General features: G+C 37.7%; 3 protein-coding genes across 3 annotated transcripts; 1 reads left to right on the top strand and 2 right to left on the bottom strand.

The window, feature by feature from the left end:
• Positions 1-2,611: 2,611 nt before the first annotated feature.
• LOC103322232 (leucine-rich repeat protein 1-like) lies at positions 2,612-4,957 on the top strand. The gene is made up of 7 exons (XM_008224126.2): positions 2,612-2,950; positions 3,059-3,191; positions 3,701-3,772; positions 4,099-4,242; positions 4,358-4,429; positions 4,540-4,611; positions 4,729-4,957. Exons 1-7 carry the CDS (start codon positions 2,863-2,865, stop codon positions 4,805-4,807), a joined length of 660 nt encoding a protein of 219 aa, XP_008222348.2. The 5' UTR covers positions 2,612-2,862; the 3' UTR covers positions 4,808-4,957.
• A 308-nt stretch (positions 4,958-5,265) lies between these two features.
• LOC103322231 (hydroxyproline-rich glycoprotein family protein) lies at positions 5,266-10,918 on the bottom strand. The gene is made up of 11 exons (XM_008224124.3): positions 10,604-10,918; positions 10,124-10,196; positions 9,704-9,778; positions 8,995-9,056; positions 8,837-8,905; positions 8,441-8,469; positions 8,145-8,352; positions 7,813-8,055; positions 7,390-7,443; positions 5,833-6,874; positions 5,266-5,554 (listed from the first exon to the last, which is right to left on the bottom strand). The coding sequence occupies exons 1-10, from the start codon at positions 10,715-10,717 to the stop codon at positions 5,879-5,881; spliced, it is 1,923 nt and encodes a 640-aa protein (XP_008222346.1). The 5' UTR covers positions 10,718-10,918; the 3' UTR covers positions 5,266-5,554; positions 5,833-5,878.
• Positions 10,919-18,746: 7,828 nt separating this feature from the next.
• MAB1 (Transketolase family protein) lies at positions 18,747-23,915 on the bottom strand. The gene is made up of 16 exons (XM_008224123.3): positions 23,708-23,915; positions 23,443-23,519; positions 23,260-23,334; positions 22,977-23,057; positions 22,857-22,883; positions 22,674-22,736; positions 22,410-22,496; positions 21,538-21,663; positions 21,272-21,405; positions 21,106-21,178; positions 20,920-20,985; positions 19,892-19,930; positions 19,688-19,812; positions 19,487-19,601; positions 19,181-19,285; positions 18,747-18,985 (listed from the first exon to the last, which is right to left on the bottom strand). Exons 2-15 carry the CDS (start codon positions 23,491-23,493, stop codon positions 19,217-19,219), a joined length of 1,131 nt encoding a protein of 376 aa, XP_008222345.1. The 5' UTR covers positions 23,494-23,519; positions 23,708-23,915; the 3' UTR covers positions 18,747-18,985; positions 19,181-19,216.
• Positions 23,916-24,394: the final 479 nt, after the last annotated feature.

Genomic DNA, 24,394 nt, shown 5'->3' with positions numbered 1-24,394 from the left:
CTGTCTAAACGAATCAAAACTTGGATATTGTATGTGGGTTTTTCTCTAAAAACCTTGTGCTGCACAACAATTGAACTGGAGCAGCGGATCATCCTTCTAGAATTTGAAATGGAGGCCAAGAAATTTGCTTGGTGCAAGTTGGTTGACCTTGGTAATGTTCATGGAACCCTGTTCTCTTAAAAGATAAGCCTCACAATGCCGAATCTGGGTATCAAAGTTTTATATTAATCCAGTTTAGATAGATTTTATTGGCCAATTAGGGTTATTCCCGACCACCACCACAGATTTCCAAGTTGCACAAATATTATTCCCCAATGCTCTTTATAATTGTCCATCTATCTATCTATCTATGCTTTAACCTAGGGGAATAAAACAAAAGCCAAATAAATCAAACTAGAAAACATGCACTTGTTTAAAGCAAAGCAAGCAAAACAAAGTATTATTATTAAAAGTTTATAGAATTGGATAAAGCAGTGTCAGGTTACAAAGAAGTCTCTCCTTCTGTTGCGGAATCAGTACTCAGATGATACATCATCCCTCAATTCAATTATGCACTGTGCAGTGCTTATGGGACCGCCTGCAATTTTTCTTTTTTCCTTTATTCTGTGTGAGACGTCCTGCAACTGATAATAATTTGTGCAGAGTTTTATACAACAAGTCTATTGTTTTGCCTCCGACAGGGTTTAAAAGATATGTCTGGATTCTCCCACCCATCTCTCTTGTCAAAGCTGGCAGGCATGCACGCAAACCCTCTACTCTGTTTTCCCATTATTATTCTCAGTTTTACTACAAAAGACAAAGAAAACACTCCAAAATTAAATTGAACACAATGGGAGGGAATGGAAAATTTTTATAAATATGCATTAAGTTAATAATGCATATCACTTTTTCTATTTTCACCGAATAGCGCAACGATAAATATGATAATTTTTTCACGTGTCATTGTATTATTGTTTAAGGATAGAAACAATGTTACCCTCGTTACAAGAAAGTTTTTCTACCCTAGTGGACCTATCAATCCCATTTGGCTGCAGCGGCTAATCCCAAACACGAGTTTTTGTGTACCTTTCGGAAGGTGTGTAGAGCACTTGCTCAAGTGCTTGTACCACCTCCTTCCATCCTCAGGTCATTGGTTTCCTTGGTTTTGGAAAGTGTATTCCCGGATTTGTTCTTTGATTGGATGCTATTTTCGTTTTGGTGCTTTAGTGATTTCATTTTTTATGGAGTTGATGAACAGGGCCGGGCCTGGGCTTGGACCCCGAGGGCGACGACCTCTGGCCCCGGATCAAGGGGCCCAAATTTTTTAATATATGTATATTATATATAATTATTTATACCCCATAAATAAAGTGATTTTTTTTAAGTTAAAAAATATAAATGCCCAAATAAAAACGAGTTCAAATCTTTAACAATAGAAGGCCCCATATTTAAAAACTAATAATTTTTTTTGGAACAACAAATATGCAATTAATCCAATCCTTCATGAAAAATGTTTAGTTCTTCTAATTTGATGGGGTTTTTTTTTTTTGGGGTCAATAATATGATGGTTTTCTATGATTTATGTAGTTTAATGAGACTCCTCGGTTGGTTTTTTATAACATGCATGTGTACTTCCTTAACAATAATTTATTTAATACTATATTTAAGCGCAAAAAAAAAAATCCTTGTAAAATTATGATTGCATACAAAGAAAAAAGGGTCGCATTTTAATTTTTGACCATGGGCCACTCAAAAGTCAAGGTCATCCTTGTTGAGATGGTGGTTTTATGTATTGTGAGGGATTTTCGGATTTGTTGGCAAATTTGTGGTTTTTGTATACGTTTTTATGTGTGCTTGTGGAGTTGCAGTTCCTTCACCCCTCCTTGGTATGGTGGTGATGTCCCGTTTTTCATGGAGGCGACGGCGGCAGTGGTCCTTCGACGCTTGGTGGGCTTTTTGCTTTAGTTGGCTATGGCTCTATACTAGTAGTTGGCTTTATACTTGTTTTGAGTTTTATGACTGTAGCGGGCTTCGTGTCTTTTTATGTTACATTTATTTGAACTTATTTTTTAAGTTCACTGTGATGTAATTGAATTTGGCTTTTTATCTATATATATATATATATATATAAAGCAAAAGGCAGATAATGGTGAAACATTCAAAATACCAAAAAAGTCATTGGTTAATGCAAACATTAAGAATTAAAATTATTAATTAAATGAGAATAATATGGAAAATTCACACTTTTTCATATTAAAAAAATTAAAATTAAAAGAAAATTTAGATAATGGATCCTATTTTTATGGAACACAACTACCCATTATATTTTTTATTTCTAAAATAAATTTAAAATTTTCTAAAAAAAAGCATCATGTGAAAGCGTGTATGAAGAGGCTAGTATTAATAAAACTTGATTTAGAAAAAAAAAATGGCAAGCAAAAAAATATGCATTGATCAAGTTTGGATGGGCATTGGCACGTGGAATAGGAGAAAGAACAAAAAACAGAAAAAAGAGAGGCAGGTTTGTCTCGTTGACAAAAAGATAGGGGGTATCTAATGGACACAGGAGCAAGAATATAACTGTGTAGATTATATAAACAATATAAGAAAACAATACAAGACCCACGCCATTTAAATTTTGGTAATTACTGTTTTGGTGCAGAAAGGAGGAGGAGCAGTCCTTTTTATGGGCTCTATAAATTCCCCCATCAAAGTTTTGATTCCTTGCTTCCTTGCTTTGAAGAAAAGAGGCAAAACAAACTCTCTCTCTCTCTCTCTCACACACACACACTCTCTCTGAAAGTACCCATAAGCATCTTGAATCTTTTAAGGTCCACTGAGGCTTTTAAGTTTCAACCCCCACTTTCAACTAAGCTTCAGAAAATGGCGATCTGGGGTTTGCTTCATCTTGTTGCTGCTGCTGCCCTTGTTCTCTCCTGCCCTTTGGCACCCACAAGTGCAAACTTAGAAGGTATACAAACATGCACAATAAGTTTAAGTGTCCCTTAAGTTAATCACTATCTTAAGTATATTATATGCAACTCTCCAATGTGTTAATGTTTGTCTGTGAATGAAACAGGGGATGCTCTGTACGCGTTGAGAAGAGCTGTGAATGACCCAAAGAGTGTTCTGCAGAGCTGGGATCCCACCTTGGTTGATCCCTGCACTTGGTTTCATGTCACTTGCGACGCTGACAATCGGGTCACACGACTGTAATTCATCTCTTCACTTTCTCTTCTCCCTTTTTGAGTTGTTTTTAATGCTTTGGTTAAGATTGTGTGTTTATCTTCTTCTTTTTTAGCCAAAAGGATTGTGTGTTTATCTGCTCTCTGGTTCTTAGATTAGATTCTCCAAAATATTCTACTTGGTTTACATTAATTATTAATGAGCTAGGTTGCTGTTTTTGTTTTCTTATAAATAGAGTATAAAATATATGGAAGTACACTGCATTTCGTTTTTATATATGATTCATTCCCCCTTCCTTGGAAGCCCGTGATCAGGCGGCTCACACACAGTTGAAAAGAAATTAAAAAGAAAAAAAAAAACAGAACAAAGAAAAACCATGCTCATTTTGCGTGCAGTCCAGCTTCTTTTGTTGTTCTTTCCCTTCTCTTTTTGTATAGTGCAAATGAAAAAAGATTGATATGAAGTTGTTTGGTTGTTTGATTTTATTTTGTAAAGATGAAGTAGTAATTAGTGTAGAATAATATTGTATGCGCAGAGACCTTGGAAATGCAAACTTATCTGGCAGTCTAGTACCCGAGTTAGGGAAGCTCGAGCGCCTTCAGTATCTGTGAGTCTCCCCCATTTAATTTACAGCTTCACTGTTTTATATTTTCTTCTTCTTTGGCTTGCTTGTCTCATATGAATAATAAATCTTTATATAAAAAGCAAACAAACAAATTCAATGCTTAATCACTTGAATTGTTGGCTTATACGGCAACAACAGTGGACACATTTATGATCAATCTCACCAACCCCACCAGCCAGACAGCCCACCACCGTCGGATTATAAATTATCATGCATCTGGAATTAATATTGTAAGAGGAGCATTTAGTTTAGTGACTGATGGCAAGTATTGGGTTGGTGTGTGTTTCTCTTGTTATATAATATAATAGGGAATTGTACATGAACAACTTGATGGGTTGTATACCAAAAGAGCTTGGAGGATTGAAGAGCCTTGTGAGCTTGGATCTCTACCACAATAACTTCTCTGGGGCCATCCCACCCTCCCTTTCCAACCTCTCCAATCTTAAATTCTTGTAAGCACCACATCACATCACTCGTTTTTTTCTTTCCTCTTTTTGATTAATAACTTCTTTACCCCTTAATTAGCGGTAAGCTCATTTAAGCAAGTGTTCCTTCCATTCCATGCAGGAGACTGAATGGTAACAGACTGACTGGAAGAATTCCAAGGGAACTTACCAAACTTCAGAATCTGAAGATCCTGTAAGTCATCTTCATGCAAAACCCAACATTACCCTTTAATTATTTTCTCCACCTCCCTCTAATCTCATCAGGTTACATTAAATTAATAGTAAATAAATAAACCTGTGCAGTGATGTATCCAACAACGATTTATGTGGTACTTTCCCAACCTCGGGCCCTTTCTCCAAGTTCTCAGAGGAAAGGTGATTAACATTTAACCATTCGCATGTGCAAATTGAATTAAAAACTTTGTTTCTGTTTGTTTAGTTTTGAGGTTTGGTTCTTAGTGGGTTGTGTTTTTATTGTTTGTCTGGATGTAGTTTCAAGAATAACCCAAGACTGGAAGGACCAGAACTGATGGGATTTGTGAGATACGATACCAGAGGGAGCTGCAAATGATGTGTACCATTAATATACTATATACTATACCTAAAAGGCAACAAAGGGTTGCCAAAATTCCATCTCCACTTGTATTTACATTGTCCATTTTTCTTTTTTTATGAGACAGCCTTTTATGTTTCACTAATGTGATTACCACAACTTACTACCCATTGGCTTCTTTAATTCACCCAAAGTTAAAAGGAACTGTTACTGTAATTATTTCCATCAAATCTCCAGCAACCTCAAAGCAGGTTCTATGTACTAAGCCAAGCCTCGTGGTATAACATATCTGGGTAGCCAACACAGATCTTCCTCCTCCTCACTTGGGTTTGGATTTGTATCTGATAAGTCATAACACAATCATCTTAATGAGCACTTGGGCAAATTCTATATCAACCATTCATTATGGAAATTTCTTTATCAAAACGATCAGAAAGTTGGGGAAGATGATAACAAGAGAGAAAGGAAAAGTGCCATAAGGGAGAATGAGAATTATTAACTATTAATTGCTGGGGATAGTTACAAAATTCCTCAGATGATGGAACAAGATGGCAATTATTTTACAATTTATGCCATATGCCCAATAACACAAAATAACTAGCTAGTAAAAATGGCAATAAACAACTAACAAATATCATGGACAAAGATATATTTACATTTGTGCACCTCTACGAGTGGAAGAAAACATAATCTTTCTCCCCCCAAAACAATTTGTTGCCTCGTTAGAAACAAGATATCACCACGAAATGAATAATCCATCCCCACCTGCATTCAAAAAATATATTTCCACTTAGAAACAAAGAAGTTCCACGTCCCAAAAGTACATAAATCCCATTTATACAGCCAACAAAACGAAAGATTCTTATAATAATCTCCCCAACTAGTTACCTAGATGTTAAATGCATGATCAATTGATATGTACAAGTCCCTAGAAGTTGCTTTTCGGTAATGAAACACATAATAGTATTAGTTTGTTAGAACACAGCCTCAACATTCATTTTTAACCTTAATAGAAAGAAACAGTATTTGAGTGTTCAAACTACCTCTGAATTGAACAGCCCAAATGACAATGTCAGAGCTGGTTGACTATCACTTAGCTGTGTTAGGTAAGGCTAGTGGACTCAAAGGAGGTGAACCATTGTCTGCAGCCATTTCAGGAACAGGGGAACCTTCTTGTGGTTCGGTTACATGAAACTCCATAGCTCCAGGATCCCTCGAGGGTATAGAGAAACTACGGGCGATAGTCGGAGGTGTTGGCAGCGGAGATGCTGTAGGTGACACCACTGGTTTATTTGTTGCAGATTGAGCTGCTGCTGTAGGTGACACCGCTGGTTTATTTGTTGCAGATTGCATTTGTGTTCTAGGAACCAAGGGAGCTGAATGACCAACTAAACCCAGAGGTCTTGAAGACTTAGAGGTTGAACTAGCAGGGGGCCTTGGAAGCTCATGAAGCTCACTTATTTTAGGCGAGGACATAAAGGTAGGTGAAGCACTTGGGGATACTTTAGGCGAAGATGACAGAGGTTGAGACACTGGATTTCGTAATATAGGTCCAGAAAACATTTGGTGGTGGTCTGAGGAGACAGGCTTGGAAGCCCAATGCTTACTTGTCAATGGACCAGAGAATGCTTGTCTTCTTCTTTCTTTAGAGTCAGAAGCAGCCAGTGGAACCTGCTCCGAAAACAAATACCGACCTGTGAGAGGAGGGGGTAATTGATGCGATGCAATATTATTGTTGCTCTCTTTGAGTACTGATTGCACATTCATAAAATTGATTCCAGAAACTTTCTTCTCTCCCATGGCTTTTTCGTTCTTTGGATCCAAAGGGGATGAATGCCACAAATTCTGCGTTCGCTCACTTAAACTTGTCTGTACAGTGTGGGGCACTGGATTATCTGATCCAGTAGAAACTGAACTCTTCTTATCAATTGGTGTAGGTAGTGCATACGAGTGGAACTTCCGTGAGAATGATGGCTGCCTATGTCTCATTTTTTCTGCTCGATCTGAGTTATTTTCAGCAAAAAGTGGAGCTGATTGGCTGACTGTCCTACCCTTAAAGGAAAATGAATTCCTACGGAATCTGTCCTGGTAATAGGTCAAATGATAAGCATGAGATTCATAAGCTACAACAAATTAGAAACTCGAAGCATCTTCTAGATAAAGTTTTTAAAGTCATCCATGTAGGAATTGAACGTAATAAAACGTCTCCAGGTTCTAGAACTGTGCAATGGACTGTGTTGTACCTTTAGCATGTGCTGATGTGCAGAGGTGTAAAAAGGCAAGAAAAAAACCAGTCAACAACTAAACTAGAATTAGAAGCTCACGGTACAACCTTGAGTCATTCGAACAAGACACAGTTTGACTAGATAAAGGTATATGAACTTCTAAGAGTATAGAGATACCACTGCAGACATTTACCTTCTTGCAATTTATCAGAGGATAGAATAGATAGAAGGATTCAATAACAACACTTTTTTTTCTTTCAGGCCAATCCAATCCGACTATGCATCTCAAGTGCATTACAAAGAGCAGACTAGAAAGTGCATTACAGACCTGCTAAATTTGTGAACAGATGAACTGATTACAGAGTGGATGTTTACCTTGAGAGCTTCCACTTGTGCTAATTTAGGAAAGGTAATGTCCACCTGATCCAACTGCAATAAAGTTGAGGCTGATGTCAAAATGTCTCAGAAATTTTAAAAGAGAAAACGGCAACAAGGTCCCCATATCCCTATAATATCACGCTTGTTGCAAGAATATATTGCATAAAAGTGCTTCTGAAATGACTGTTTTGCGCACTATTTTAAGACTGATTTTTCATACTGTTACTTAAACATGCACGACATATAGCTGTTTAAGAAAGAAAGAATAAAAATCCCTTTTTTGGGTCATAGCTGTTTCAAAGTATTTTCCTTGGTAAAAAGCTACAGCTGGTTCTCCCAACTCTATTCTGAATTATATTTTAAATGCATTTCAACAGGACAAATGCAGTTTAGTAAAAGTAGATTAAATTGTAGCAAGACCTCCATTGAATTTTGCGATGTAGAAACATCTTGATCATGGTCACGTTGTCCATAGTCAAAGCTCAATTCTCCATCATCATTCACATCACTATCATCATCGTCATTATCATCATCATTGTTATCGCCATTCCCTTCATCATCTAGCCCATTGAACTCGTAATCAATATGCTGCTGCTCGGTTACCAATTTCACATGTGGCTCTACTGACTCCACAGATCTAAGTGCCTTCTTGAAGAAGGACAACTGTTTCAAGCAGGAAAAAAGAAAAAACTAAGAACACTTTAATGAATATGAACAACAAGAAAAACGGAAGGAAAAAGAAAAAAAAAAACCTGAGCAGCATGATGACGAGCTGCCTGTGTGAGAAGACTACGAGATTGTCCTTGCTTCAGAGATTTCAACCGGAAAATAAATAGTGTTGCCTCCTCATCGTATTCTTCGCGAGCCAATTGTATTTGCTGCACAGAAAAGCTCTCTCCTTTTCCACCTCTTGACCTCCCTTTCTCTTTCTGTCTCTTTATCATATACTCATATACATCTCTGTAGATCATGCACCATATGAGAGGACATTCATCTAAACACAGATATACAAATGTATTCATATGAAAACATACAATGCTTGTAATACCTTTTTTCATCACATTGCCGCTTCATCTCCTGCATCAACATGAAAGAACAAACATCACTTTAACATATGTAAATGCAATGTTCACACAGAAGCACTAACCCCGATATAAAAAGTCTGCCAAGGAAAAATAAAGCATTTGGGGCAGATATTAATAGTCTAAACAACACTAAAACTGGTAACGGAGAGTAAGGAGGAGACAACAATAATCAACCCCCTTTCGTCCTCCCGTGCCTAAAAGAAAAGTGTTAAGGCTTGAAATGAAGAGAACATACAAATGGATAATTAAAACATAGGATGGAAACACCTACAGCAATGTATAACTTGTGCATATAAAAAAAAGTGCCCATACAACACTTGCTATAAGCTTATTAGATCAAAGGGTCCAAGCAAACACACCTCAACTGTTTGAAGTTCATTAAGAAGAGATTCTGAGGGAACTGCAATTGTCTGGAAGATATGAGAGCGCTGTAATATGCAAAGCAATGAAACTATTAGTAGAGCAAAACTCAAGGAAAGGTTTCTTAACTAGTTTTCATATAACAATAGAGCCTCACATAGCTATCAACAAGTTTGTGGAGTTCAAATTGCAATTTCCCTAGCTTTAGTAGAACTCTACCTGCAAGACAATTAAGGAAAATAAAAATAAATATTTATATTTCCTCAAAATGGTTTTTGTAACAAAAAAAATTACTAAATACACAAGGACATAAATATGTACAAGAGAGAGAGAGAGAGAGAGAGAGAGAGAGAGAGAGAGAGAGAGAGGAATAAAGCAAAGAAGTGGAAACAGACAAACACATTTGCATTCCTACAGTACTTGAAGAAAACCAAATCAACTATTAGGGTCTAATACCAGTTCATAAATAAAAGTCAGTCTAGGATTCACGAACAGAAGCAAGCCTACCTGAAGATTTAAGATTGATAAAAATAAAAGCATTTGAGATGAGAAAAAAATAAGGTATCACTCTGACTTCCAATACAGATCCAAACTATGGTCCTAGAACTTTGATATTGATTTTTTTTTTTCTATTTCAAATTTGAAGATTAAAACAATCACCAAGAGCATGATTTCAATATAATACCACGCAAACATTTTAGGTGACTAGGATGCCAAAGGGAGAAACAAAAATTAACAGGTTGCTTATTCCCCAGGAGACATCAAGGTGACAAACTCAGTCCTCAGTGAAGCACGACTAAACAATACATCACCCACTACTTAAAGACAAATCATAAATAAATGCATAAGGGAATTTAGAACCTCACCACTTTCTTCATCATCATTTAGTGCAGTTTTCTGAAGAAGACAAGAACCCATTTCCCGCAGTGACTCCGAAAATTCTACAAATAAATTGGAATGTATAAGACTATTAAACTTTGAATTAGCATTCTAAGGATCAATTTTAAAACTCAATTAGATGAATATAGAACCAATTATTTATCAGCTTTTGCTAATAAATGTTGTTGTTTCATAGAGTCCAGTTTATGTGCATTACACAAGTTAGCAAACTTGTTAAGGGTGGTTAATAAAGCTTCCCACTAATAGCATGTAACTATCATTCTCTCCCATGCTGTTTATTTGTTTTGACGATACACAGCACAAGTGGAGAAGGCATACAAATAAGTTCAAAAAATAGACCCTTTTTATATAATATTTTTTAAGAAACAGAAAACAGAAATAGATACCATAAGCGCTATTGGCTGTGGCTGCAGCTGCAGAAAGTAAGCTATCATAGCAGTCCCTCATATCTTGCATTCCCTGTACAAACATGAACAAATTAATTGCAAATAATTAATAGCTAAATTATGCACAAACAAGCGCCCGCAGAGACGGAGACTGAGAAACAAAAATTATATTTGAAACACATGTACCAAGTTGAACATAACAGAAGAGCTTAAATTGACAACTGAAACACAAATTTAGCAAGTAATTTCAGATTAGATCAAGGTCCAGATCCACGACCAAGCCTCAAGCCCTAAATAAACGACTCTGCCATTGTCAAAACCCTAAAATTGTAATTCGCATCCCGTGCATCCACACGGTGAAAATGAATTCAAATTAGATCAAATTGAGCTCTTTGTACAATGAGCGTCGTAAAGCTTGAAGCTTCCGTTTTGGGTTGGTGTAATCTATGAGCCAACGAAATAGAAGAGGAGGAGGCGTACCTGTGCAGCCTGAGCTAGCTCGTCCAATTGGGGCAAAGGCCGAAGATCTCTCCGGTCCTTAGCATCGTGCTTGTGAAGTGCGAAACCTCGCAACTTTCTGAGAGAGGTTTTCATTGCCTTCCTCTCTGTGATTTTGTGGAACAAAACAGACCCAGTAGACCAAAAGCCTCCCAAGCTAATGCTTTTCTTCTTTCTAACGCTCTCCCTCTCTCTCTCTCTCTCTCTCTCTCTCTCTCTCTCCCTCTTTGTTTCTCTGCGAATTCAATTCAACCACAGATTGGTATAGACAATGATAAAGAGGAAGAAGAAGAAGAGAAGTTTAATATGATGAATTAACCACTTCCCCATTCTGCCATTCATGCTTATGTTATGTTAATCTGACAAATTAATAATTTTATTTATTATCAATATTATATTACATCATCACCACCACCATTTCACTATTGTTATTTAATTATACTTGTTGTTTAATTATGCTTAATCTGAGAATTAGAATTTAGAAGAAAATATATTGGTCATTGGATTTAATTAATTATGGTTGGTATACTAGTCAATTCATATTTTGATGACCAACGAAAAGCGAAAAGGAAAAAAGTCGGTCAATTTGTCTTTGTTTGTTTTTTTTAGTTTTTTATACTAGACAGAAGTGGCGGTAAATTAACCGCTAATGCGAAAAATAAGTACGGTTGACCATTTTTTGGTTGACTCGTCTACAGAGTCACCATGTGCGTTCACTTTCTTTTTTCTAATATACAATTATAAATGTCACTCAATTGATACGGCAATGTAATTTTTGGTTTGGTCCAATGATTATTGTCTCTAATTGATTATACGAGGTCTTAAGTTCGATGTACATGATTAATCGGGTGTTGGGGGGTATGTTAGCATGTTATAAAAGTATATTGTAAGTATCCGCCTATTATTTGTACGAAGAAAAAGAAAACGGGAATGGAAAAGTGATGGGAAATTACTGGAGAAAGAAAAAAAGAAAGGTGAAGAGACGGGAGAGGGTGACTGTCAATTTCTGAGTGGTGCGTTGTTTGAAAATTGAAGGTTCCCAGATACCGGCGTCAAAGGTCGTGAGGGTGACTGCTGGCTGGTGAGGCAAGTTGAGGTAGGAATGAAGGAGCAAAGGGAAACGGAATGGAATGAAATTATGAAAAGAAAGGAATGGGTGGAATTGGAAAGGCATGCAGAAAAGACATTGTTTGGGTCAACAATGCGCGTTTCTGAAGCCACAAGTATGAAATTATGAACCTCTAACTTTATCCTCCTTTTATTATTTTCTTCCATGCCTCGACAAACTGCTCCAAAGTCTCCAATGATGGGTGCCTTGCCTTGCATCTTCACATGAAACAACAAAAATCAATCTTTTTGGTTTTTCTTGTCAAGTACTGTTAAACATATATTTAGCTATATATGGATTATAAAAAGAATTTTCATGTCAATCATGCACTTGTTGGCGTGACTTGTGGACATTGACTTACTTTTCTTACACACCAAGGATTCCTATTTTATTTGTAATTGATTTACTTTAATTCCTGATTTCCTACTGTAAATAGATTTAGGAATTTATTATTTACTTGCCCATTCAGGTTTTGTTGTATTATAAATATGACCTCCTACAAGGAGAAGAATACATAGAAAATTCCCACAAACAAATATTCTCTCATAGTTTTCATATTTTAGCATGGTATCAGAGCGGCGATCTTGGAATTGCTGACTCTAGTTTCAAACCCCCGCCGCCGCTATGGGGGTTGATGATTTTTTCAACCCTCATGGAGGTAGCACCACCGACTCCTTCTCTCATTCTCAACCCACTATAGCTTAGTTGAGTGCCCAAATGGCTCAGCTCCTACAGATGCAGACTTTGGCCCCGAATTTGATCATGAATCAGGATCCTATTTTGATGACCCCGAACCCGATCCGGAATCAGGATCCTATTTTGACGACCCCAACCCCGACCTCAACTATGACGACGACAACCCCGACCCCGACTCCGAAGACGACCTTGACCCCAACTCCGATGATAACCACAACCCCGAATTTGTTTATGATTCGGACCTCGATCCCGATTTCGACTCGACTCTAGCCCCGACTCAGGCTCAGATCCCGATCCGAATTCCTACTCTACCAGTATCCTATGCATCTTCCGCTGCACAGATTATGACTTCTCAACTAACGACACCGACACATGGACTAGATTGCGCATATTGTGGTGATCCGAGACACACTCGTGAGACTTGTTTTAAATTGCATGGCTATCCCAATTGGTGGGCTACTCTTAAAGATCGAGGACAATGCAATACAACCAGTAATGGTACTGGTTATGGATTCCATACTTCCGATAAGATTGATTCCAGGAGTTGGATAATTGATTCCGGTGCAACTGATCATATGACGTTTGATCCTGATGATTTTCTGAATACTACACAACCTCGACGAACCTATATTGCAAATGTCAATGGCGTTACTTATCCTGTGACAGGGGCACTGTTGCACTCTCATCCTCTCTCACACTGTCTAATACTTTACTTGTTCCATCTTTATCCACTAAATTGTTGTCCGCTAGTCAGCTTACTGAACAATTGAATTGTTGTGTACTCATTTACCCGAGTTTTTGTTTGCTTCAGGATATTCACACTAAGGAGATTCTTGGTCGTGATATTAAGAGAGAGGGGCTATATTATGTCGATGACTTCAGTCCTGGCATGGCTAACAGTGTGACGCATCCCTTTGATAGCAAACAAAAGCAAATTTGGTTGTGGTACCGTCGATTGGGACATCCGTCTTTTAGTTATATGAAGCATCTTATACCAGATTTATTCTCAGGTTTCAAGGACTCCGACTTCACATGTGATACTTGTATTTTGGCTAAGAGTCACCGTGTCCCCTACCCGTTGAGTACGAACAAGTATACTACTCCATTTACGTTAATTCACTCTGATGTCTGGGGACCTTCACCTATCACTGCTCCTTCTGGTGTTCGATGGTTTGTCACATTCATAGATGATTGTACACGGATGACATGGCTTTATTTGCTGAAGAATGAAAACGAAGTGTTTTCCGCTTTACCATTCCACAAACAGATGAAAACTCAGTTTAATGCTCAAATCCAGATTCTTCGCTCCGACAATGGTGGAGAATTTGTCAATCATGACTTTCAGACGTACTTCCAACAACATGGAATTATCCATGAGACAACTTGTCCTCAGACACCGCAACAAAATGGTGTTGCTGAATGAAAGAATCGACATCTTCTTGAAACCGCCCGAGCACTTCTGATTGGCGCTCATGTTCCTCGCCATCACTGGGATGATGCTATTGTCACTGCAGTTCACCTAATCAACCGCATGTCTTCTGGTGTATTGACCTTTAAAACTCCCTTACAGGTGCTTGCGCAACACAGACCTCTACCCTCTGTTTTGGTACTCACACCCCGAATCTTTAGATGTGTGGCTTTCGTTCATCTCCACAAAAATCAACGTAGCAAACTTGATCCATGTGCGCTTCGTTGTGTTTTTGTGGGTTATGTCACTCATCAGAAAGGCTACCGTTGTTATCACCCTCCTACCCGACGTACTTATGTCACTTTGGATGTGACCTTTTTGGAATCTGAGCTGTTCTTTCATGACCCATCATCCAATTCTACGCTTCAGGAGGAGATACGAAATGAAGAGCAGAATTGGAGCAACTTGGAAAACGAAGAAATTCTCCTATGTACAGAAATGATTGATCATCCCGAGTCTGGAGCACAAGATTACTCTTTGTCGAAAAGCGACCAATCGCCCATTCATAGCAATCAATTACCTGACCCACCTGATCCATACAAAGATATTTCTGATCCGAGTCTCACACCTACAGACAATACAGAACAACAAGATGAAGACTCCTTCTAACTCAACAGTACCAACAGACCAATCTCCTGAGAATATCCTTGAGGTAACTACTCCTACTAGAATTGTGCATTTAGAGAATAAAACTATTGGATATCAATTACCTTTCAGGCAAAATCGTGGGAAGCCACCAAACCGCTATTCACCTGATATTGGCAAGATATCCAAGTATCCAATTGCAAATCATGTATCTACTAAGAAGCTATCTGAACTACTCAAGGCTTTTGTGCATCAGTTGTCTGCTATCCATATTCCAACCAAGGTCTCTGAAGCATTGAAAGATCCTAAATGGGTCCAAGCTATAAAAGAGGAGATGAAAGCTCTTGAGAAAAATCAAACTTGGACATTGGAGACTATACCACGAGGAAAAAAGACTATCGGATGTAGATGGGTGTTTACTATAAAACATAATTCAGATGGATCTATCGAGCGATACAAGGCAAGACTTGTGGCAAAAGGTTACACACAGACCTATGATATAGACTATGAAGAAACCTTTGCTACAGTTGCAAAGTTAAACACCGTCAGAGTCTTATTGTCCTTTGCAGCTAATTTGGATTGGCCACTACACCAGTTTGATGTAAAGAATGCTTTTCTACATGGCGAACTCACGGAGGAGGTGTACATGGACATTCCTCCTAGTTATAATACTACTCAGACTGAAACAGTTTGCAGGCTACGAAAAGCATTGTATGGGTTGAAACAGTCACCACGTGCATGGTTTGGACGGTTCACCATGGCAATGAAGAACAATGGTTTCAAACAGTGCAACTCAGATCATACTTTGTTCTTGAAACATCGGAAAGGGAAGGTAACAGCATTAATAATTTATGTTGATGATATGATTATTACTGGGAATGACAAACAGGAAATATCACAGCTACAAGACTATCTGGCTACAGAGTTTGAGATGAAGGATCTAGGTGGACTCAAGTATTTCTTGGGAATTGAGGTGGCTCGATTGCAGCAAGGCATATTTCTCTCTCAAAGGAAATATGTCTTGGACTTATTGACAGACACAGGAATGCTAGATTGCAAACTTGCGGACACTCCTATTGTTCAGAATCATCATATTGGAGAATATCCGAATCAAATTCCAACTAACAAAGAAAGATACCAAAGGTTAATAGGAAGATTGATCTATTTGTCACATACTCGACCAGACATTGCTTATGCAGTGAGCGTTGTCAGTCAATTTATGCACTCTCCAAGTGAAGACCACATGAATGCAGTTCTTCGAATACTTAGATATTTGAAGTCTGCACCTGGAAAAGGACTTATGTTCTCAAAGCATGGTCATCTAAATATTGATGGTTATTCAGATGCAGATTAGGCAGGTAATGTAACAGATAGAAAATCCACATCGGGTTACTTCACATTCGTGAGAGGTAATTTAGTGACATGAAGGAGCAAGAAACAGAATGTAGTAGCTTTATCCAGTGCAGAAGCCGAGTTCAGAGGCATGACTAAAGGATTTGTGAACTTCTTTGGTTAAGAAAGTTGCTTACTGAACTTGGGTATAAACCTACATCTACAATAAATCTCTTTTGTGACAACAAGGCTGCTATAGCCATTGCACAGAATCCGGTTCAGCATGATCGTACTAAACATGTTGAGGTGGATCGACACTTCATCAAACAGAAGCTTGAGGCTAAAGTGTTTCAGATTTCTTTTTGTGAAATCCGAGGATCAATTGGCGGATATTTTAACAAAGGCGATTTCCAGTAAAGCATTCCACAATTCACTGGATCAGTTGGGCATTGGCGACATCTATGCACCAACTTGAGGGGGAGTGTTGGCGTGACTTGTGGACATTGACTTACTTTCCTTACACACCAAGGATTCCTATTTTATTTGTAATTGATTTACTTTAATTCCTGATTTCCTACTGTAAATAGATTTAGGAATTTATTATTTACTTGCCCATTCAGGTTTTGTTGTATTATAAATATGACCTCCTACAAGAAGAAGAATACATAGAAAATTCTCACAAACAAATATCCTCTCAAAGTTTTCATATTTTAGCAGCACTCTCATATGAAAAAAGTTAAAACATATCAGAGAGAATGATTGCGGTGGAATACCACCAGTGGCATCCTATGGGAAGTTTCACGCGTACCTTCTAATAACTTTTGACCTCCCAAGTTAAGGAATGTTTGTCCTTATTATTGACTGAGTTGCATGCATGCTTTTGTGATGAGGTGTCTATAACTTTATCAAGCTATTATTAATCATGTTTATCACACAAAACAATTTCCAGGCCCAATTTGGAAACACTACGAAAAGTCCCTTGAAGAATTCAATTCCTTCGTGCCAAGCACCTGGAAATTAGTATATGGCACAGAAAGTCGTCCTATAAAATAAAAACAAATTAAGAAGGGTGACCACTTACTGTTCAAAATCCAGTTTTTTTCAACCATATGGATCAGCATGCGATTTGACGCAGTATATAATATATAAGCATATAGCCTCTCTGTCTTCCTGAGCTGCAAATAACCAGCAAGAGAAGCAAGATGATCATCAAAGTAAACCAGCGCTTGTTGGTTTTACTGGCAAGCGCATATATTCCGTCTTTTCTAATTTTGAAGTACTTTTGATCACAAATAATTTCATGTCCGGCTTGATTTGCTAATATGCATTTCTGTGTTTTTTTTTCTGGGGTCTGATAAATTAACGTGTTCATGCGTAGGTTTGTATGTGGAGAAGGTGGTCATCCACGAACAAGCTGGTCGACCCGCCAGCCCACCACCACCTCCACCGGCGTTTCCACCATCCCCGAGGCCCTAGACCCTCAAACGCATGGTTACCAACGTTTATAAGTAATGCATACAAAGGTTCCCACTCTTTTTTACTCTACTTATATACATACAATTGGATAAAAGAAAGAATAAGAAGATTTCCAGTTTAATGAATACATGTCTCGATGGTGTATCACTGCAAGAATTTACAACTTTAAATTCATTTTATGAGGAGGGTTTACCCCTTTTACTTCTTGTTTCTTAAACTCATTGTCTCCTTGTTCAGTTCTTTCCATGCGACCGTTAGAAAGTCAAGATTCAATCCATAATTAGTTGGATGTGAGCCGAGATACCCAAAATTATTTAAACTATATATTGATGTAAGACTAATCTTTTTCCATGTGAGACAAATACTCCGAAAAGAGTCATCTTATCTCAAGAGACCTCCATCATATGATAAGACTAGGAATTATAACGGGTTTACCCAGAACTTTTCTGTTTTTAGTTTGCCATATATAACACTTAGATATGTTATTATTTGATTTGATGAAGATGTCCTTAATCATTTTCTGTATCAGCAGCAGCAGCCAGCAATCAGTAGTATGTTATGCTCATTTTGGAAGAGAAAACCAAACTAATAATAATAGAGTTGGTCAAAAGACTCTAAACTCGTGGATATCAGCCTTACATCACCCAACCACCGGCAGAGAGCAATGTAACCGGACAACTTGCAAAGTACGACAGCGTTTTAAATACATTCCTTCCTATTCTCCCAACTCAACAACACCAACCCCAACATTCAGTATTCAGTATTCAGTGGGATATCATATTTGCACCCATCCCCACCACCTACCAATACAGAGACAAAACAAATTTGTTTTGCAGTGGAGAGATTCTTTAGTCAGCGTTTATTTTGTGGCTTGGAGGCCTTGCCCCAACCAATGGGCTGACCAACACTTTAGCATTCATAAATTAGTCAAGCTTTCTGACCAAGGTATCTATCAAATTCAATAAAGAAAGGACAATCCAATGAACTGCAGCCATAGTTTTGCCCCCTTACATTAGAAGAAGCTAAGAGAGTTAATGTTTAAACACTGTCCTTAAGGCTCGTTTTGTAGCTCAAATAGTTCAGAGCATTTACCCTGCATTCAAAATCGCAGGTCAAAAACAATTTAAAAACGACACATTTGGTGTTTAGGATTGAATTGAATAACTCACTAATTTCATTATGTAGCCAATTGACCTTGTGATTCATATTTCCTCAATAAAACACACAGGAAAGTCGACAAAACTATCTTCTGATATTTGCTCAATCAATTTGTACCCTGCAAACTCAAATCGAACATACAACTAGAACATGCTTATCATTTCAAAATTCAAATGATTTTTTCTCCTTCCTAAAATTTTTTTCACTTATTTTGCTTTGATTCTAACGAACATAAGCCCCTGCAAAGTACATCAATAATGAATGATTAACAAAGGGCAGCCAATACAAATGCCACTGGAAGATAAACACTGAAGCAGCACCATTAACCTTTCTGGAATAAGATGGTGTGGTTTAGAAATTCAAGTACAAAACCCTGAAAATGGCTTCCAAAATGCGATCAGTTTAATGTTGACAGCCACAAATATTAAGGACAAAACAGAGTCAAAAAAATCCCTCGCTCTTGTCAATGTTCTCCCGAGTTATTTCACAAGCAGTTCCTCCCCACAGGATGAGGAGAAATAATGTACAATCTCTATATCTCCTGAAAGAAAATTAAAAAATTATTCAGAAAAATAAACTCACTTTATTAAAACCTTAAACACACTATGAACCATAGAATAACCTAAAACTTTGATTAAAGAATGTTGCTACATACAGATCTGTAGCACGCATACAATAACCATATCATGTACGCACCAAATCATTCCATGAACCATGAAAGAACCCTTCAACTAACCTTGATTGGGAGAATTTCTGCATTCGAGTAGTAAAATTAAGCACTTGCAGCCAATGACGCCGATCTGTAGCACGCTCTCTTTGCCGCACGAACAATATCTTCTACCTGCAAAAACAGTTAACCAAGATGTAAATGGCAATGCAGCCTGGCCTACAGCCCAATTAATGGCAAAGAGCCAACGACCAAATAACTATTGCACCTATTGACCAACCATAAGGCAGTGCAACCATATTTCAGTGCCAACAGTGGAAATACACCGTACACTGATAATTGATACCAAACCATAAAAATCGGAAGGGAACTCACCTGAGGAACAGCCAATCTCTCCAAATTAGCAGCATAAGGCATTGGAACATCAGCCCCAGCAATTCTCTCAACCGGTGCATCAAGATAGCCAAAGCTATCCTCAACAACAGATGTGCTGTTAAGAAGTACAGAGTGTTAAGTATTAAAAGTGTCTGAAAATCACTCAGCAGGGAATATATATATGAGTGTAAAGAGACAGACCAGATTTCAGCACCAACACCATGCTGAGGAAACCCTTCTTCAACTGTTACCAGCCTGTTGGTTTTCCTGACCGAAGCATTGATGGTGTTCCTGTCCAGAGGACGAATTGACCGCAAATTTATGACCTGTAATAAAACAAATAGTCAATAATGTCTCTATTGCTAGAGTACGAACAAGATTGTGTTGTTACCAATATAAATTTACCTCAGCACTGATTCCTTCCTTAGCGAGTATCTCAGCCGCCTGAAAACCAACAGAATTAAATCACAAATGTAAGGGAGGAAAGGAAAAGGGGGAGGGGAGAGAGAGTCTGGCTGCAAACCAAAGACTATATAAGCAAGAATTAAAAGAAGTGCCTATAAAATACACTTTCTATATTCGCTCTTATGCAGACATAAAATAAAAGAAACGTGTCAACAAATAAGCACCCATAAACCACAAATTAAGGGCAACAGTATTAAGGAGATGTCAAATCGGCAGGCAAACCACTAATGGAATGTTGAACAATTATAAAGGCAACAGTATTTCACAGCAGCAACTAGGTGCTTCTTGTCAAAGCTATGATAAAGTTTCATGCAAGTTCCATTTCAAATTCCTCTAAATTATTAAGTACAACTTATTAAGCATCTGTCATGTCAATCCAGCTCTAACTCATACTTACTTAATTTGCTCCCCCACCACACCCCCAACCCAAAAACCCCGCGTGCGAATTCTGAACTAGGTCACGCATACCGATTCGCGGTACGTTAGCCACCTGGATCAATATATATTCAACAAACCGCATTTGTTAAGGAGAACCAGTACTGGGAGAGATGTGAAGACAGAGAGAGAGAGAGAGCGCAATGGAGGGAGAGAGCTATGGGAGCTTTGAAATTGGGTCATAAGTGTAGCAAAGAGGACGACGACATTGGGTCCTTCAATTTAATGTGTTCCAAAGAGGCACCTGTTGGAAATGAAGGCACGGGTCTTTCAAAGACCCTCTGAACTTCCAACTAATTTTACCATTAAATAAATAATAAATTAAATTACTCCCCTTATATTTTTCCAATGAAATAACTCCCCTTAATTAAAGTTCTTTCTTAATTTTAGATTACATATTTAATTTAGTTAACCTGCTATACACGTACTCTCTCGTTCCCTTACCAGGTAACTATGCTCTAACTTAATAGCAAAAATTACACCCTATTATTACATGCACCACATCCAGGCAGCAGGAGGTAAAGTAAACAAACCTGCAGAACATAGCCGACCATTTTTGAAAAAGCTGTAATAGTGACATCCTTTCCTTCTTTCTCAATCTGAGTTTAATTATATTACGATTAGAAGGCAATCATCATTGATAGTGAACAAAAAAACGTGGAATTAAGAGTGCAAGCAACAAGCATCTTTCAGATGCATTTTATTAGCTGAGTGATCACCTTAGCTTTCCCTATTGGAAGGCAAAAACTGGAATCAAGAACTTCAGCTGAAACAGGAAATGACTCACCATATCTGAAACAGAAAATTACTGCAAACCATCAAACCCATAATGTTTGACAAGATAACAAACAACATAAACATGACAATCTGCAGTGAATTACTTACAGCAACTCATTCTCAAGGAAAACAACAGGATCAGGGTCCCTAATGGCAGCTTTTAGGAGCCCACGAGCATCTTCAGATGAATAAGGGGTCAAAACTTTCAACCCAGGGACGGCAGCATACCATGCTGCATAACACTAGATCAAAAAGCATATCATTAATTGTCAAAATTCATTCGCAATTCACACTAACTAAATGGTAACATATGAAAGATGGCAATGTAACAAAGTAGACGAGAGATGTAAAATAAATGGCTTGAAGAACATTACTTGAGAGTGCTGGGCACCAACACCAGCAGCAGCGCCGTTTGGTCCTCTGAAAACAATGGGGACATTTATTTGGCCTGCGGACATATAATTTGATTTTGCAGCAGAATTTATGATGTGGTCAATTGCCTGCAACAAAAGCCCTAACTGAGATTCACAATAACAAGAACAGAAAATACATAATCCTCTAAAGAATGATAAACAGGACTAAATGATCTAGCAGGCTGATAAGAACAAGACTGTAAAATACCTGTAAGTAAATAGATATAATGCAGCCAAACAAAAGATTTCAACGTTCTCATCCTTTTCAACTTAACAGTCTTAGAAGGCTTCTGAAATCCTCTAGGGAAACCACTCTCTCTCTCTCTCTCTCTCTCTCTCTCTCTCTCTCTCTCTCTCAAAATCAAGAGGGACCTTTGTTTAATATAACATCTAATCCTTCCAGCACAGTTTAAACACTTACAGAACTCCAAAAATGTTCAATTCTTAACTCTATACAATAAAATCTTAAGTGAACGATTAGAGGTTAAAAAGGCATATCTTTATACCAACTCAGCCTGCCAAGGGCAACAAGGCAGCAGCATGAAAGCACAAAATTTCATTAGTGAAAAACTTGAATCCATTTCATGGTTAAATAAATCATGAACACTTCTCCTTGAATGGAAGGTATCTGGATTTTCTATAGAATAAGACCATGACAAGATTTGCTACAATTATAATATGAACAAATTCAATAAGTGCCCATGTCAGCATTTTAGATGCCAATAGTTTCAGACTAACCAAAAAAACCCTTCAGTGTCAAGACATCAACCATATAACATTAAACTCAAGTACAAAAATGTCAGAAGTTTATAACCAAAGAAAAAACCTCCAACCTGCATTGAGAAGTTAAAGGTCATAAACTCTACAACAGGTTTCAAACCATAGTAAGCAGCACCAACTCCAATCCCAGTGAACCCAGCCTGTAAACATAAAATGAGATAAGTCAGCTACTTTCACTAATGTAAATAAACATGCAGGGCCAACATAACATGAAGTCTAGGAGCGAAATAAAGAAAATGGAAGAAATTAATGATTTTACAGAACCACAGAAGTAAACAAAAGAGAATTTGCATGGCTTGTCAAGTAACAGGAATTACCTCCGTGATGGGGGTATCAAGAACTCTGTCAGGGCCATACTTGTCGAGAAGTCCTTTGGATATCTATATACAATGGAGCATAAAGGCCAACTGTCAGAGATGTGTAAGTTCACATGGGATAGTAATGGAATAGGAGGGAAAAAAGGAGAATTCAAATGTATTTCTTCAGTAAATAATTCTAACCTTGTAAGCACCTTGGTATTCCCCAACCTGCATAACATAAAGAACAATGATCAAGCTTACGAAAACAAATTCTGTTGGTTTCTAAGTAAAAAATAGTACAACCTATCCATGTATCCTCACCTCTTCACCCATCAAGAAGACTTTCGGGTCTGCAGACATTTCCTCATCGAGTGCAGAGTTTAAAGCATCCCTCACTGTCATCTGTGTGCATGATTTTCATTTGCAAAAAAATATTAAGTGCCTCTGGAAAGTGAAGATATACCACTGAGAATAGGTACAAATAAAAACTAACGCCCAAAAGTTATGTGAACAAGCAGAACTTCATATACAAGTAGGACGGTAAAAAAAAGTAGATGCCAGAAAGAACAATACGAGAAAGTCGAATCCGAAAACTAACGTTTACCTCTTTTGCGGAAGATGAAAAAGCTCTCAATGCCGATGTGGTGGGGCGGATCCTCTGCATGGACTGCCCCAAAATCTGAACCATCACAAATATTGGGAAAACAAATCATATTAAGGGTAAAGCAATGAAGTGTCTTCCATAATCAAAACCACAATAAAGAATTGCAGAAATAGTAGGGTGTACCATAGCAGATGAGCTTCCAGCTCCCACTTTTTGCCTTAAAATCCCCAACATCTTTGTCTCTTTTCCTCGAAATCAAACTGACCACCAAATAAATAAAAAAACAGAAAGGAAAAAAAAAACTATTCAGGAACTGAAATTTTCAGTGAAAGCACTGAGCATATGTGGAAGAACAAAACGATTTACTGGACATAAGGAAACAAAAGATCAGATCAAAATTGATAGGGAAATAAATCAGAGGGCCTAGGAATTTGGGAGAGAGACGAACCTTGTTGGCGGGTTTGGAGTGGGGATCGGATCGGCGACGAGATGTGTAAAAATGAGCGTGAAGGGAAGCAGCAGCGGCCACCGCTCTTTCTTCAATTACCTTTCGTTTTAATAATTCTGTATTTTGTTTTCTCTCCGTACTTTCGACCTTTTATTATTTATTTCTTTTTTTTTTAAATCATTTTTTTTTAATTTGGAACTTCCACCAAGTTCTGCGGCTTCGGAAAAATGTATATTACGATGATGGACCCGCGACCAGCGACCACATACATTTTTTTAACAACAAATGGAAAAAAAATAATGCAAAATGCTGTCGACGGTATAGTTCACTGAAAAAAGACTTACAAATGAGTGGTAATTCGACTTTTATGACATTTTAATAGGGTGTGTGAGAAATTTCATTTACCACTATTTTTTTAAAAAAAAAATTTAAAAGCAAAAGGCTCTTAAAATAAGCGTAAATAAAAAATATAGTTTTTTGTACACTTATTATTTGACTTTACTTATTAAATAATGACAGCAAAATAAAAAAGGTAAAGTCGTAATTATGTGGGAAGTCCCTGGTTGGCGGTCAATTTCGGAACCAAAACGCTTGGAGTCGTGGACAGCAGCAGAAGCACAAGGTGTAGTTTGAAAAGATTGTTAGCGACAAGAGACAATTAAAAAATGATTAATGTCAATTAAAAGA

Source organism: Prunus mume, linkage group LG2 (assembly GCF_029339155.1).
Source record: "Prunus mume cultivar Tortuosa linkage group LG2, ASM2933915v1, whole genome shotgun sequence".
Classification (NCBI taxonomy): domain Eukaryota; kingdom Viridiplantae; phylum Streptophyta; class Magnoliopsida; order Rosales; family Rosaceae; genus Prunus; species Prunus mume.
Note: the sequence above shows the minus strand (reverse complement) of the source record. Positions and strands in the feature narration are given on the sequence as shown.